At 48.7% G+C, this 15,455-nt stretch overlaps 1 protein-coding gene across 1 annotated transcript; it reads right to left on the reverse strand.

Annotated features, from left to right (window-relative positions):
• Positions 1 to 9,983: 9,983 nt before the first annotated feature.
• LOC119958093 (transmembrane protein 205-like) lies at positions 9,984 to 10,733 on the reverse strand. Its single transcript, XM_038786322.1, has one exon. It carries the CDS (start codon positions 10,731 to 10,733, stop codon positions 9,984 to 9,986), a length of 750 nt encoding a protein of 249 aa, XP_038642250.1.
• Positions 10,734 to 15,455: the final 4,722 nt, after the last annotated feature.

Consider the following 15,455-nt stretch of genomic DNA (forward strand, 5'->3'; position numbering starts at 1 on the left):
GCTGAATAGCTCAGCCTCCTGGCGTCACAAAAGCCAGAAGGAAACTACATGTGAGTACATTTTCCAGCTTTATTTTGAGTATGCCCAGGCCTTGCTCAATGTGGACAGGGACTGCTTTCGTATCTGTGGAGTTGTGAACATTGTGCAATTGTCAATGAACATCCCCACTTCTGCCCCTATGATGGAAGAAAGGTCGGAACGACCCAAAGAAACCCACTCGTCAGCAGCTGCTGCATATTGAGGGTTAGCCACTGACAGGCAAAATGCCTTTATTTGGAAAGTTGGACTCTTTTCACCCTGTAGTGGAAGACTGGGCCCAATATTTAGAGCGGATGAAGTACTTCTTTAGAGCAAACTATATAATTCCGGATGAAAAGCAACGGGTCATTCTGCTGACCGCGTGTGGGCTGGCAGCCTTTGCCATTATGCGTAGTCTCACTTTTCCGGAGGCACCGGACACAAAAACTTTCCAGGAATTGACGGATTTAGTAAAAGAGTACCATGACCTGAAGCCACCTCTGATCCTGCGAAGGTACCGGTTTTACTCAGCATTCCGAGACACTGGCGAGTCAGTTACAAACTTTTTAACTAGATTAAGGCGATTAGCAGAGGCTTGCGAATTTGGCCTGGCGCTAAATGAGATGCTCCGAGACCGTTTTGTATGTTGAATTCTGGTGACGGGACGTCTGCCTCCAAGGACTGATTACACAGGACCGGTTTCCTCCCACAGTCCAAAGATGTGCGGGATAGGTGAATTGGCCATGCTAAATTGCCCGTAGTGTAGTGTAAGGTAATGGGGGGATTGTTGGGTTACGGGTATTCGGGTTACGTGGGTTTAAGTAGGGTGATCATTGCTCGGCACAACATCGAGGGCCGAAGGGCCTGTTCTGTGCTGTACTGTTCTATGTAATACTAGGTATGATTTCAACCACTGACTTAGGTTTTGCACGGGCTTTGTGATACTGCACTTGGTGAAATGCTGCCTTGATGTCAAGGGCAGTCTCCTCTCCTCTCTGGAGTTCAACACATTTGTCCATGTTTGGATTAAGGCTGTAATGCTGTCGGGACCCTGGCAGAACCCAAACTGAGGATCAGTGAGGAGGCTATTGCTGAGTAAGTGATTTATGATTGCACTGTTGACGCTTTCCACCACTTTGCTGATGATTAATGGGTGGTAATCGGCCGGGTTGGATTTGAACTGCTATTAGTGGACGGGATATACCTGGGTAATTTTCCACATTGGTCAGGTGGATGCCTGTGTTATAGCTGTACTGGAACATCTCTGTGTCATTCAGGTTCAGACAGCTGCCATCATGGCTCCAGATACCATTGCTCAGGGGTGTGGGAGGGATTTGCTGCTCTCATGGCAATCCAGCAATATGTCTTCCATCAGATCACTGGAACTGCTGATGCACTGCCCAGGGGGATCACTACTGGAATCCGCTTTTCTTATTCTCGGGGTGATAGCATTCGTCTTGCCACTGCTGCCATTCCATCAGAGCCCTTGCTGCTGTCTCTCAGCTGGCTTATCAGCCCAGACTGTTAGCACCCATGCAGAGGTGATGTAGTCTGATGCCGGGCCCCTCAAGGACCAGAGTTGCTCGAGGACATCCTGCAAAACTCTCTATAATCTCCACCAGTGAAAGTCAGTAGGCTGCCATCAGCCACACTGCAGCCACCAGGGTAGCGCCATTTAGGAACACTAGAACAGGCAAAAGCACCTGCAAGACAGGCACTGAGTGGAAGGGGTGATTAGTTCAGTTTTGTATGTATTAAAAGTGTTATTGGATAAGTTTGGTATGGAATGGTTTTTTTTTTGGAGTGTCTGTTGTTGCACCTTAAACTTCGGTCAACTAGTGTTATGGACAAACCTCTCAAATTATCGTACAATAATCTCCTTTATAGCATCAAAACACCACTATAAAGGGTATCAAAAGCTCTGTTACACACAGTATCAAAACTCTGTTCTACAAAAGGTATCAAATCTTGGACATAAATGCCATCCGTTAAGAGGCGAGGTGATCCCACTCCCTCTTGGTGGACCCTGATGTCCTCTCTGGGTCACGGACCCAGGGTGTGGCTTTATTCTTGCAGGTTATCTCTTCAGAAGTTTGTTTTCTCTTTTATACAGATCTTCAGGCACTGATCACATTCTTCCAGTCACGTATTCGCAGGACAGCACTAATCAATCATTGCCCTTGATGTTACGAATGCTCAAAGAGAGGTCGTGACTCTCTCGTTCTCATTCTCTCTGGAGCATGACACACAGGAGCCTGTGTTCAATCATTTGTTTGTTCAAGGCACAACAGCTACTGTCCAATCAGCTCCTGTGCTCACTCCCTGGCTGCACATCCTGTTTACTGCAGACCCCCGCAGCCTTGCTGCTCCCACAATCCTTAGCCTGATGCAGAGTTAGCTCTATTAACCATCAGGCTTTGCTGGTGTCTTTGCAAATACCCATCAGGCTACACTGTTATTTCAGCACTTTGGCCAAGAGGTCTTGTGATGGTCAGTGTCAGAAGAATGGAAAGGTGGGGAATTGTGGAGCAATGGTGACGGGCATGTTTTCAGGAGAAATGAAATGTAATGAGCCACTCACAGATATCCCATGGGGAGCAATGATGTTCTGGATACCTCCTCCTTTCCTCCTCTTCCTCTGGCTCATGCTCGCTCTTCCTCCTCTTGAATTGTTCACCTTAGGCTTGGTAGCAAGTGCTGCGCTGTCATGATATCCAGGAGATATATTCTGGTAACTAATAGAGCTCTCCCTTCAGGCAGTCCAGGCAGGGAACAGTGGTTTGCGAATTCTGTTGGCTTCCTCCATGACGTTCCTGATCGTGGTATATCTCTCAATAGACCAAAACTGGTCATGTGTGGTCAGGTGGTGGAGTGGAGCCATATGTACAGCGGGTAATCCTTACTACGAAGCAGCCACCCTCTGGTTCAATGTGGTGTCTCAAAAATGGCTGACTGGCACAAGATAAAAGGATTGTGGCTGCTAGCAGTTTAGTAGGCATCCACCAACATGATGTTCTGTGCACGGTGTTAAGAAGCTCAAACTAGCTTGGAGGTCGGGAACTCCCAAATGCTGATGGACCGTGGACCCCCAGAGCATGCTGTGGCTAGGAACTGGCTGCACATGCGCGTTTCGGATATTTCATGTCCTTCAGGCCCAGGACATACTCTGCATATCTGGGCCTGAAGAACTTGATCAGGTGTGAAGGCCATTCATCCAGTGTTTTTCAAAATGTTTTGCCTGGGACCCATTTTTACCAATTGACCATCCTTCGGGACCCACACCGGCAGACCTTCACACCCACACCGCCCGAACTTTGCGACCCACCATTTTTGCTTATGTTTAATGTGACAACAGGTGAGCCTCACCGTCTCTCTTGCTTTGTCATTCAATGTTACATTTCTGCTGAGGACTTCAGCTGACAAATTAACATCTCACTGCATCCGTTGAAAAAAATCAAGAGGTTTGTCGTCAAAGTCGTCATGCCTTCAGTCTTCAAGTGCCTTTGAAGTTTTGAGGGTTTTAATCTTTCATTTGCCAGTACCTCCCTGCGTACACCACACATGGGCTTTGCATTCTGATTTGCAGTGGCCCAATTAATAAACCCATGCCTCAAGAAATCATCTTTATGCTGCTCTGTTCCTGTTTTCAGCTTCTTCATGGGTTGTTCACCAGAGGCCCTGGAGTTCACACCAGCATTGCTGGCAGCTACAAAATGGAGGAATCTCTCTCGCGCCCAGAACTCGTGATGTCAGCATACTGGGCATGTGACCTGCTCTCTGCTGCCGCTCCAGGCAGGAAGACTATAGATTTTTTAAAAAAAATCTGTACCTGGGTCAGCACTGGTGTCAGGAGGTATCGGTCTGCCTCGCTGGGCTCCGAGCCTGCGCACTGTTAAGGGGGCATGCATACGTGGGTTGGCTGGCATTCTGAAAGCCGGTCGCGGCCGGCATTTTCAAGAGCCGGTCACAGCCAGGGCAGCACGGTGGCACAGTGGGTTAGCCCTGCAGCCTCATGGCATCGAGGTCATCGAGGCAGCCTCATGGCATAGAGACAACCCTGGTAATTATAGACCTGTGAGCCTTACTTCGGTTGTGGGTAAAATGTTGGAAAAGGTTATAAGAGATAGGGTTTATAATCATCTTGAAAAGAACAAGTTGATTAGCGATAGTCAACACGGTTTTGTGAAGGGTAGGTCATGCCTCACAAACCTTATTGAGTTTTTTGAGAAGGTGACCAAACAGGTGGATCAGGGTAAAGCTGTTGATGTGGTGTATATGGATTTCAGTAAGGCGTTTGATAAGGTTCCCCACGGTAGGCTATTGCAGAAAATAAGGAAGTATGGAATTGAAGGTGATTTAGCGGTTTGGATCAGTAATTGGCTAGCTGAAAGAAGACAGAGGGTGGTGGTTGATGGCAAATGTTCATCCTGGAGTTCAGTTACTAGTGGTGTACCGCAAGGATCTGTTTTGGGGCCACTGCTGTTTGTCATTTTTATAAATGACCTGGAAGAGGGTGTAGAAGGATGGGTTAGTAAATTTGCAGATGACACGAAGGTCGGTGGAGTTGTGGATAGTGCTGAAGGATGTTATAGGATACAGAGGGACATAGATAAGCTGCAGAGCTGGGCTGAGAGGTGGCAGATGGAGTTTAATGCGGAAAAATGTGAGGTGGTTCACTTTGGAAGGAGTAACAGGAATGCAGAGTACTGGGCTAATGGCAAGATTCTTGGTAGTGTAGATGAACAGAGAGATCTCGGCATCCAAGTACATAAATCCCTGAAAGTTGCCACCCGGGTTAATAGGGCTGTTAAGAAGACATATGGTGTGCTAGCTTTTATAAGCAGGGGGATTGAGTTTCGGAACCACAAGGTCATGCTGCAGCTGTACATAACTACTGGTGCGGCCGCACCTGGAGTACTGCGTGCAGTTCTGGTCACCACATTATAGGAAGGATGTGGAAGCTTTGGAAAGGGTTCAGAGGAGATTTACTAGGATGTTGCCTGGTATGGAGGGAAGGTCTTACGAGGAAAGGCTCAGGGACTTGAGGTTGTTTTCGTTAGAGAGGAGAAGTCTGAGAGGTGACTTAATAGAGACATATAAGATAGTCAGAGGGTTAGATAGGGTGGACAGTGAGAGTCTTTTTCCTCGGATGGTGATGACCAACACGAGGGGACATAGCTTTAAATTGAGGGGTGGTAGATATAGAACAGATGTCAGAGGCAGTTTCTTTACTCAGAGAGTAGTAGGGGTGTGGAACGCCCTGCCTGCAACAGTAGTAGACTCGCCAACTTTAAGGGCATTTAAGTGGTCACTGGATAGACATATGGATGAAAATGGAATTGTGTAGGTCAGATAGGCTTCAGATGGTTTCACAGGTCGGCGCAACATCGAGGGCCGAAGGGCCCGTACTGCGCTGTAGTGTTCTATGTTCTATGTTCTATGTCCCAGGTTCGATCCCGGCTCTGGGTCACTGTCCGTGTGGAGTTTGCACGTTCTCCCCGTGTCTGCGTGGGTCTCACCCCCACAGCCCAAAGATGTGCAGGGTAGGTGGATTGGCCACACTAAATTGCCCCTTAATTGAAAAAAATGAATTGGGTACTCTAAATTTAAAAAAAAACAGTTTAAAAAAAAAGAGCTGGTCACAGCCATTGGGCACTTCTTCCCGTGATCGGGAACACCTCAACCGATAGTCTGGCGACTGTCCCGACACCCGCCCATGACCTACTCGCGGGTCGCGACCCTGATTTTGAAAATAGCTACATTAATTAAGTGTCCTGGCGAGGGAGACTAGAGGGGACGGCAGGGAGAAGGCTAAACAAGTGGCCCAGAGGCAGGGACAAGGCACGGAAACAGGCCAGTTAAGGTAAGGATAAACAGAGTCTAATTAAAGAAAGAGCTGCTGGGAGCAGACTTTAAGTGAAGTGGGCTTGAGAAGAAGCTCTGATAGTCGAAGAAGGCTCACGAGAAAGCCTGAAGATCTGAGAAGGCAGTTGACTCCGTGTTGCATCCAGTCGGGACAAAGGTACCCCTTTTAGAGCAGCAGAGTTCTTCTTGGCATAGCAGAAGAGCTGAAATTGTGCTCGAGTATACTTGGAAATCCAAGGGAAAGTAATCTCACAAGACAAGATTGAAACCCTGTGAGGTGGGCCATTGTTGAAGCAGTCCAAATGGGAGTGACTTTGGAGAGAATTCCAAGGTGAGATCTTCAAATGTGCAGATTGGAAACCCTCATGCGAAAGATGAAGTTTCAGTGAGATTGGTTGACTCTGTTGCTGACATCTGGATGTGTTATTGAGAAATCCATGGAATCCGTTTTGGTCGCATTTGGAATTTACTTAGTAGGGTCATGTGTTTGATCATAGTTCCTTGTTAATTCAGATGTACCTCATACTTACACTGAATGTTGGAAGTATAAGATAGCGACAGTGAAGGAACGGTGATATATTTCCAAGTCAGGATGGTGTGGTTTTGAACCTGAAGAGTCAAACCTGACTTGAGACATTAACTCTGTTTCTCTCTCCACAGTTGCTGCCAAACCCACTGCGTATTTCCACATTTTCTGTTTTTATTTTACATTTTCAGCACCTGCAGTATTTTCGTTTTCTGCCATAGTCTGTTCACTTTGCATGGCACACCCGCACCATTACCTTTCCCAAGATATTGATCAGTGTGGGCTGCACCAGAGGTTGTTGCAAATGGACCCACATCATTTTTATCCCCTCCAGGTTCCTGTAGTGCTGGAACCAGTGGCACTATGGAGTCCAGTTTTGTGGCCTCTGTGTTCAAGTACAGGGAGATTAAAAATGACTGGTCATCACAGATTTCTTCCTGAATCAAACAGATATCTCCTAACCTCAGAGAAAATGTGATGCACATTCAGGCTGGATATAATCTGTTATTAATGAATAATTTGAATTGATTTTTCTGGTTAGTGTTATACTTCTGGATTAACCTTTATACTTTACCAATGCAGTAGCCACTTAGCCTGTCCCTGTGGCTCAGAAGGGAAGGGGGGAGAATAGGAAAACAATAGTGATAGGAGACTTAATGGTTAGGGAACGGATAGGAGATTCTGTGGTCGCGAACGAGACTCACGGAAGGTATGTTGCCTCCCGGGTGCCAGGGTCAGAGATGTCTCGGATCGAGTCTGCAGGATTCTTAAGAGGGAGGGGGAGCAACCAGAAATCGTGGTGCATATAGGCAACAACGACATAGCTAAGAAAAGGGATGAGGTTCTAAAAAGATGATTTTAGGGAGTTAGGTTGGAAGCTAAAGAGCAGGATGAGCAGAGTAGTAATCTCAGGATTGCTACCGGTGCCACGTGCAAGTGAGGCAAGGAACAGAGAGCGAGTGCAGCTGAACACGTGGCTACAGGGATGGTGCAGGAGGGACGGCTTCAGTTATGGAGATCATTGGGATACCTTCTGGGGAAGGTGGGACCTGTACATGAAGGGCAGATTGCACCTCAACTGGAGGGGCACCAATATCCTGGGTGGGAGATTTACTCGAGCTCTTCAGGAGGGTTTAAACTAGTTTGGCAGGGGGATGGGAACCAGAGCTACGGATCAGAGGATAGGGCAGCTGTTGAACAGGCAGAAATAGTATGCAGCAAGTCTGTGAGGAAGGATAGACAGTTGATAGGGCAAAGTTGCACTCAGTGGAATGGGTTAAAGTGTATCTGTTTCAATGCAAGGAGTGTCAGGAATAAGGGAGATGAATTTCGAGCATGGATCAGTACTTGGAACTACGATGTTGTGGCCATTACGGAGACATGGATTTCACAGGGGCAGGAATGGTTGTTAGATGTTCCGGGGTTTAGATGTTTTAAGAAGCATAGGGAGGTAGGTAAAAGAGGAGGGGGAGTGGCACTGTGAATTAGGGAGTGCATCACAGCTGCAGAAAAGGAGGTAGTTGAGGAGGGTTTGTCTACTGAGTCAGTATGGGTGGAAGTCAGAAATAGGAAAGGCGCAGTCACTTTATTGGGAGTTTTCTATAGACCCCCCCCCCCCCCCCAATAGCAGCAGAGAGATAGAGGATTGGGCGGCAGATCTTGGAAAAGTGCAGAAGTGACAGAGTTGTTGTCATGGGTGACTTCAACTTCCCTAATTTTGACTGGAACTTCCTTAATGCAAATCGTTGGATGGAGCAGATTGTGTCAGGTGTGTACAGGAAGGATTCCTGACTCAATATGTAGATAGTCCGACTAAGGGGGAAAGCCATATTGGACTTGGTGCTTGTCAACTAACCAGGTCAGGTGTCAGATGTCTCGGTGGGAGAGCATTTCGGTGACAGTGACCACAAGTCCTTGGTCTTTACCATAGTCATGGAGAGGGATAGGAACAGACAGTATGGGAAGGTATTTAATTGGGGGAGGGGAAATTATAGTGCTATTAGACAGGTGCTGAGGAGCATAAAGTGGGAACAGTTGTTCTGGGGAAATGCACAACAGTAATGTGGGCATTGTTTAAGGAGCACTTGCTGCGAGTGCTGGATAGTTTTGTCCCACTGAGACGAGGAAGGAATGGTAAGGGGAAGGAGCCTCGGATGGCAAGAAATGAAAATGAAAATCGCTTATTGTCACGAATAGGCTTCAATGAAGTTACTGTGAAAAGCCCCTAGTCGCCACATTCCGGCGCCTGTCCGGGGAGGCTGGCACAGGAATCGAACCGTGCTGCTGGCCTGCTTGGTCTGCTTTAAATGGCAGTGATTTAGCCCAGTGAGCTAAACCAGCCCCCAAGAGAAGTGGAGCTTCTAGTCAAGAGGAAGAAGAAAGTTGACCCAGCGGGTGGACCCATGGAGGTTTGGGAAGCCAAGAGTCAAGAAGTTCTCCTTTTACTCACACTTGCGTCCCCCCCCTTGGGTCCGCCCCCCCCTTGGGTCCGCCCCCCCTCGGGCCCCCCCCTGGCCCCGCCCCCACCCCCCCCGCCCCCACACCCCCGCCCCCCCCCTCGGCCCCCCCCCGCCCGCCCGCACCCCCCGCGCCCCCAAGTAAAGGATGGAGATGGGAACCTGGTTGGAGAGTCAACAGGGATGAATAAGGCGTTTAGGGATTTCTACAGTACGCTGTATGGGTCGGAGCCCCCAACGGAGGGGATGAGGCACTTCCTAGGGGGGCTGAATTTCCCAAAGGTGGACGAGGAGCTGGTAGAAGGGCTGGGGGCCCCAATTGGGTTGGAAGAGATAGCGGAGGGGCTGAAGGCCATGCAGTCGAGTAAAGCCCCGGGGCCGGACGGGTACCCAGTGGAGTTTTATAAAAAGTTCTCTGGGATATTGGGACTGTTGTTGATGAGGATGTTCAATGAGGCAAGGGAAAGAGGGGTGCTGCCCCCGACGATATCACAGGCTACGATTTTGCTGATCCTGAAGCGGGACAAGAACCCGGAGCTGTGTGGGTCCTACAGGCCGATAATCTTGTTTTTTGTTTTTTGCTTTTTAACTTTGTCAATTTTATCAAGCAGTTCCATTTACAATACAGAGCACATTCGAGTCAGAGTAAAGCTCTCTGATCGTGTGCATTAACCGTAACTTCATTGGAATGTGCCCCGCATTTCCATTGTCTGCACTGACCATCCCCATACACTTTCTGATGATGCTTCTAAGTCGCAAGCTGTTCTACCAGCCTGTTTTACATCACCACTCAGTGCTGATCTCTGTCAGATCCTGAGCCAAACTGAAGCTGGTGAATCGAGTCACACTTCACATAAAAGAAGGCTGGAATTGCAAAACCAGTTACAGTGAATGTTCCCAAGAGAAGGTTGCAATGTCAGGGACGTAACAACTTCATCAAGTGTGATTTAACAGAACGTTAACCAGGGTTCTGTGCAGTGGACTCACCCTGATGCGGAGCTGAAGTGTCACAAATCCAGCTCATGTAGCCTCCTTACAAGAGAGGGATAGACTTGCTACCTTTGACATGGCCCGGGGGGGGGGGGGGGGGGGGGGGGGGGCAGCACGGCTGGAACAAGTCAATGCTCCTCACAGTAAAAAGCTTTCAGAAGTTGGACTGTTTTCTGTTGATCACCAGTGATTGGCATAATTAGAACACAATTATCAAAATGGAGATAACACACAGGAGATGACAATGTCCACAGCATCGTGAAATCCCAAAAGAAATATTTTGGCAGACTCAAGAGGAAGGTAACCGAGATTTTTGAGAAAGTTTTCAGGTTGGCTGCAGTGTAAAGCAGGTTGAGTCCATTACAGAAAACACAGGCCAGGTTGCAAACCATGGAGAGGACATGGTACTTGACAAAGCGCTGGCTCAGTTTCTGATATTTAGGGTCTTTCTCCTTCAGCTTCTTGTAGAGTTCTCGGTAGATTCCAAACCCCACCTCCTGTCCCAAGTGGTGCTCATTCTCGATCTGGTGCATCTCCAACATAATCTCTGTTGTGGTTTCACTGAACCATTGGGCATTAATTTCAGAGAGGATCACGCAGATAAAAAACGATGTTATCTGAACGGCTTCATCGTTGTTGATTAACTCGTGTGGATGACACAAGGCATAAAGAGCCAGGTTGAGGAATGAATCTCCCAGGTCAGTGCAGAAAGAGTAAGGAAACAAACTTCTTTGAACTAAGCCAAAATTATGTCTGCTAACGGTGTTAATCAGAACAAAACCTGATAACGACACCCATATCTGCATGCCCCAGGAGGTAGACAGTATAATCAGGTGGGCTGCTTTGACCAGGGCGGTAGGGTCTCCCTCTTTTGGCATGCTGGATTCTTGCCAGACTCTGCCGCCCCGACCGCGGGCCTCAAACCGCCATCACTCCGACTGATGTCAGTGCGCCTGTCCGGCCGATCTCCTTGTTGAATGTGGACGCCAAACTGCTGGTCAAAAGTTTGTCCTCCAGGATTGAGGATTGTGTTCCGGACGTGATTGGGGAGGACCAGACAGGGCTGTTAAGGGTAGGCAGTTGGTGGCCAATGTAAGAAGGTTGTTAAACGTGATCATGATGCCCCCTGAAGGTAGGGAGGTGGAGGTAGTGGTCGCAATGGACGGAGAGAAGGCTTTTGATCGGGTAGAATGGGATTATCTGTGGGAGGTACTGGGACGGTTCGGATTTGGGCGGGGCTTTATTGACTGGGTCAGATTGCTGTATCAGGCTCCTGTGGCAAGGGGAATTTGGCCGGTTTTCGAGGTATAAGCTAAATATGGGGAAAGGTGAGATGTTTGCGATCCAGGCGAGGGGACAGGAGAGGCGACTGGGGAAACTGTCGTTTAGATTAGTAGGGGGAAGCTTTAGGTACCTCGGCATTCAAGTGGCGCGGGAATGGGAACGGCTGCATAAATTAAATGGCCCGACTAATAGACCAAATAAAGGACGATTTTCGGAGATGGGACGTGCTTTCATTGTCACTAGCTGGGAGGGTGCAGACGGTGAAGATGACGGTCCTCCCGAGATTCCTGTTTGTATTTCAGTGTCTCCCCATTTTTATTCCCTGGTCCTTTTTTAACTGGGTCAACAAAGTGATCACTGGCTTTGTTTGGGCGGGCAAGACCCCACGAGTAAGGATGGTAATGCTTGAGCGGAGTCGGGGAGAGGGCGGGCTGGCACTGCCAAATTTTAGGAACTATTACTGGGCGGCGAATATAGTCATGATCAGGAAGTGGGTTGTGGGGGGAGGGGTCGGCATGGGAGCGTATGGTGGCAACTTCATGCAAGGGCACCAGTCTGGGGGCGTTGGTAACTGCACCTCTGCCGTTCCGGTACTCCACCAGCCCCGTGGTGGTGGCGGCCCTGAGAGTCTGTGGGCAATGGAGGTGACATGTGGGAGCAGAGGGAGCATCGGTCTGGTCCCCAATCTGTAATAATCACCGGTTTGCCCCGGGGAGTATGGATAGGGGGTTCCGGTTATGGCAGAGAGCATGGATTGAGAGGATGGGGGAGATGTTTATAGAGGGGAGCTTTCCGAATGTGAGGGCGCTGGAGGAGAAGTTTGGGTTGTCGAGGGGAAACAAATTCAGGTATCTGCAGGTGCGGGACTTCCTATGTAAACAGGTGTCAACCTTCCCGCTCCTACCACTAAGGACGGGGTAGTTTCCAGAGGGTTTGTAGGAGAGGGGAGCATTTCTGACATTTACAAGGAACTTATGGGGTCAGAGAAGACGCAAACCGAGGAGCTGAAGTGCAAGTGGGAGGAGGAGCTGAGAGGAGAGATAGAGAATGGTCTCTGGGCGGACACGTTGAGTAGAGTCAACGCGTCCACAACATGTGCCAGGCTCAGCCTGATACAATTCAAGGTAATTCACTGGGGTCACATGACAGTGGCCCAGATGAGCAGATTCTTTGGGGTGAAAGACAGGTATGCAAAGTGTGCGGGAGGACCAGCGAACCACGTCCACATGTTCTGGACATGTCCGAAGCTTGGGGGATTTTGTCATGTCCACGGCGTTAAAAACAAGGGTGGCGCTGAGTCCAGAGGTGGCGATTTTCGGGGTGTCGGAAGACCCAGGAATCCAGGAGGAGAAAGAGGCAGACGTTCTGGCCTTTGCTTCCCTGGTAGCCCGGAGACGGATACTATTAGCTTTGAGGGACTCAAAGCTCCTGAAGTTGGAGACCTGGCTGTCGGACATGGCTAGCTTTCTCTGGAGAAAATCAAGTTCGCCTTGAGAGGGTCACTGTTAGGGTTCGCCCGGAGGTGGCAACCGTTCGTCAACTTCTTCGCGGAAAATTAATCGTCAGCAGAAGGGAGGGGGGTTAGTTTAGCTTAGAGTGGGGGGTTAATAAAGGTGGGGCCTGTAAGGGAGGGAGACGGCTTTTTCACTATGTTTATAGATTCATGTACCTCAATAAAATGTTTATTAAAAAAAAAAGAGGAAGAAGAAAGCTTACGTAAGGTTGTGGAAGCAAGGATCTGGCCCAGAGGGTTACAAGGTAGCCAGGAAGGAACTCAAAAATGGACTGAGGAGAGCTAGAAGGGGGCATGAAAAAGCCCTGGGGGGAAGGATTAGGGAAAACCCCAAGGCGTTCTACACTTATGTGAGAAATAAGAGGATGATCAGAGTGAGAGTAGGGCCAATTAGGGATAGTGGAGGGAACTTGTGCCTCGAGTCTGAGGAGATGGGGGAGGCCCTAAATAAATATTTTGCTTCAGTATTCACTTGAGAGAGGGACCTTGTTGTTCATGAGAACAGTGTGAACCAGGTTAATAGACTCGAACAGGTTGATATTAAGAAGGAGGATGTTTTGGAAATTTTGAAAAGCATCAGGATAGATAAGTCCTCTGGGTCTGACGGGATATACCCAAGGTTACTACGGGAAGCGAGGGAGGAGATTGCTGCGCCGTTGGCATTTGATAAGTTTCCCCATGGTAGGCTCATTCAGAAAGTTAGGGGGCATGGGATACAGGGAAATTTGGCTGTCTGGATACAGAATTGGCCGAAAGAAGACAGCGAGTGGTAGTGGATGGAAAGTATTCCGCCTGGAGGTCGGTGACCAGTGGTGTCCCGCAGGGATCTGTTCTGGGACCTCTGCTCTTTTGTTTTTATAAATGACTTGGATGAGGAAGTGGAAGGGTGGGTTAGTAAGTTTGCTGATGACGTGAAGGATGGTGGAGTTGTAGATAGTGTTGAGGGCTGTTGCAGGTTAAAACAGGACATTGACAGGATGCAGAGCTGGGCTGAGAAGTGGCAGATGGAATTCAACCTTGATAAATGTGAAGTGATGCATTTTGGAAGGTCGAATTTGAATGCTGAATACAGGGTTAAAGGCAGGATTCTTGGAAGTGTGGAGGAACAGAGGGATCTTGGTGTCCACGTACATAGATCCCTCAAAGTTGCCACCCAGGTTGTTAAGGTTGTTAAGAAGGCGTATGGTGTGTTGGCTTTCATTAACAGGGGGATTGAGTTTAAGAGCTGTGAGGTTTTGCTGCAGCTTTATAAAACCCTGGTTATACCACACATGGAATATTGTGTCCAGTTCTGGTTGCCTCATTATAGGAAGGATGTGGATGCTTTGGCGAGGGTACAGAGGAGATTTACCAGGATGCTGCCTGGGCTGGAGGGCATGTCTTATGAAGAAAGGTTGAGGGAGCTAGGGCTTTTCTCACTGGAGCGAAGAAGGAAGAGAGGTGACTTGATAGAGGTGTACAAGGTGATGAGAGGCATGGATAGAGTGGATAGCCAGAGACTTTTCCCCAGGGCGGAAATGGCTGTCACGAGGGGACAGAATGAGGTGATTGGAGGAAGGTAGAGGGGAGATGTCAGAGGTCGGTTCTTTACACAGAGAGTGGTGGGTGTGTGGAATGCACTGCCAGCAGAGGTGGTGGAGTCAGAGTCATTAGGGACATTTAAGCGACTTTTGGACAGGCACATGGACAGCAGTAAATTGAAGGGGTGTAGGTTAGGTTGATCTTAGATTAGGATAAATGGCCAGCACAACATCATGGGCCGAAGGGCCTGTACTGTGTTCTAACTTCTTTATTGAACTTGGTCAGTGCAATGGAGGCAAGTAATAAATTAATTGACTACAGTGTGAATTGGCAATGGGAGAGAAATAAATTCAGAATTTCCCTCCGAGAATGAAGCAGCAACACTTTTGTTAGATTTTCATATTTCTATTAAATTGAAGGAATAAAGTAGAAAAAAGTTAAAATTTTGATCTGGTCATGTTCAGATTCAGTAAGCTTGATCAAGTTGGAAATGATTACTGCTTTGATAGATTCTTGCATCACTTCAACAGACAAGTATTCAACAAGTTAAAAAGACAGACCGTTTACAGTCTAGGTTGATGTCTCAAGTCTCGATTTGCAAATACTGCATTTGAACTCAGTGTTGAAGGGATGGATGGAGGCATGGGGCGCAATTCTACCAATTCTCTTTCGGCGCGTGTTTCCCGGCACTCCCAGAATTCCACATTATAGCGAGAGTCAGGGACACCATTTTAAAATGGCGTCCCAATCTCCGAGGCCCCCATAACAATCCCTGACCTCCCATCCAGCCCGAACGCAATTTGAGAGGGTCCCTGGCCCCCCTCGCAGCAGGCAATTTGATTGCACGAGCGCAAAAAATGCCAGCTTATCACCTTGGCAGTGCTAACCTGGCAGTGCCACATGGACACCTTGGCAGTGCCAGGCTGGCACCCAGGTGGCACTGCCAGTATGCCAGGCTGGCACTGCCAGGGTGCCCAGGTTGCATTAGCAGTGCCAGAGCACTCCCCTGCCCAAAGGGCATGCACCTGGTGGCCTCTGATCCCCTTGGAGACCTCCATGAGTGCCTTTCCGCCTGGTCCGCGTTTGTGGGGACCAGTGTTAAAGGACACTCGCCCAAGGTTCCCGAGGCGAAGGGGTTAAATTCCAAAGCCTCAGGCACCTTGGAAATCTGCACATTACTGCCTCGCTCTAATATGCCGGCTTTCAACGACCATGCTGTGCCGCGCCGAGCTGCTTTCTTGGCGCAGTGTGGCTGTTGGATCGTGCCCATTGGCTTTATGCC

Source organism: Scyliorhinus canicula, chromosome 28, assembly GCF_902713615.1.
Source record: "Scyliorhinus canicula chromosome 28, sScyCan1.1, whole genome shotgun sequence".
Lineage (NCBI taxonomy): Eukaryota > Metazoa > Chordata > Chondrichthyes > Carcharhiniformes > Scyliorhinidae > Scyliorhinus > Scyliorhinus canicula.

Bases quoted from the DNA above. Each gene is read 5' to 3' on its own strand.
- LOC119958093 (XM_038786322.1), bottom strand. From the start codon at position 10,733: ATGCCAAAAGAGGGAGACCCTACCGCCCTGGTCAAAGCAGCCCACCTG.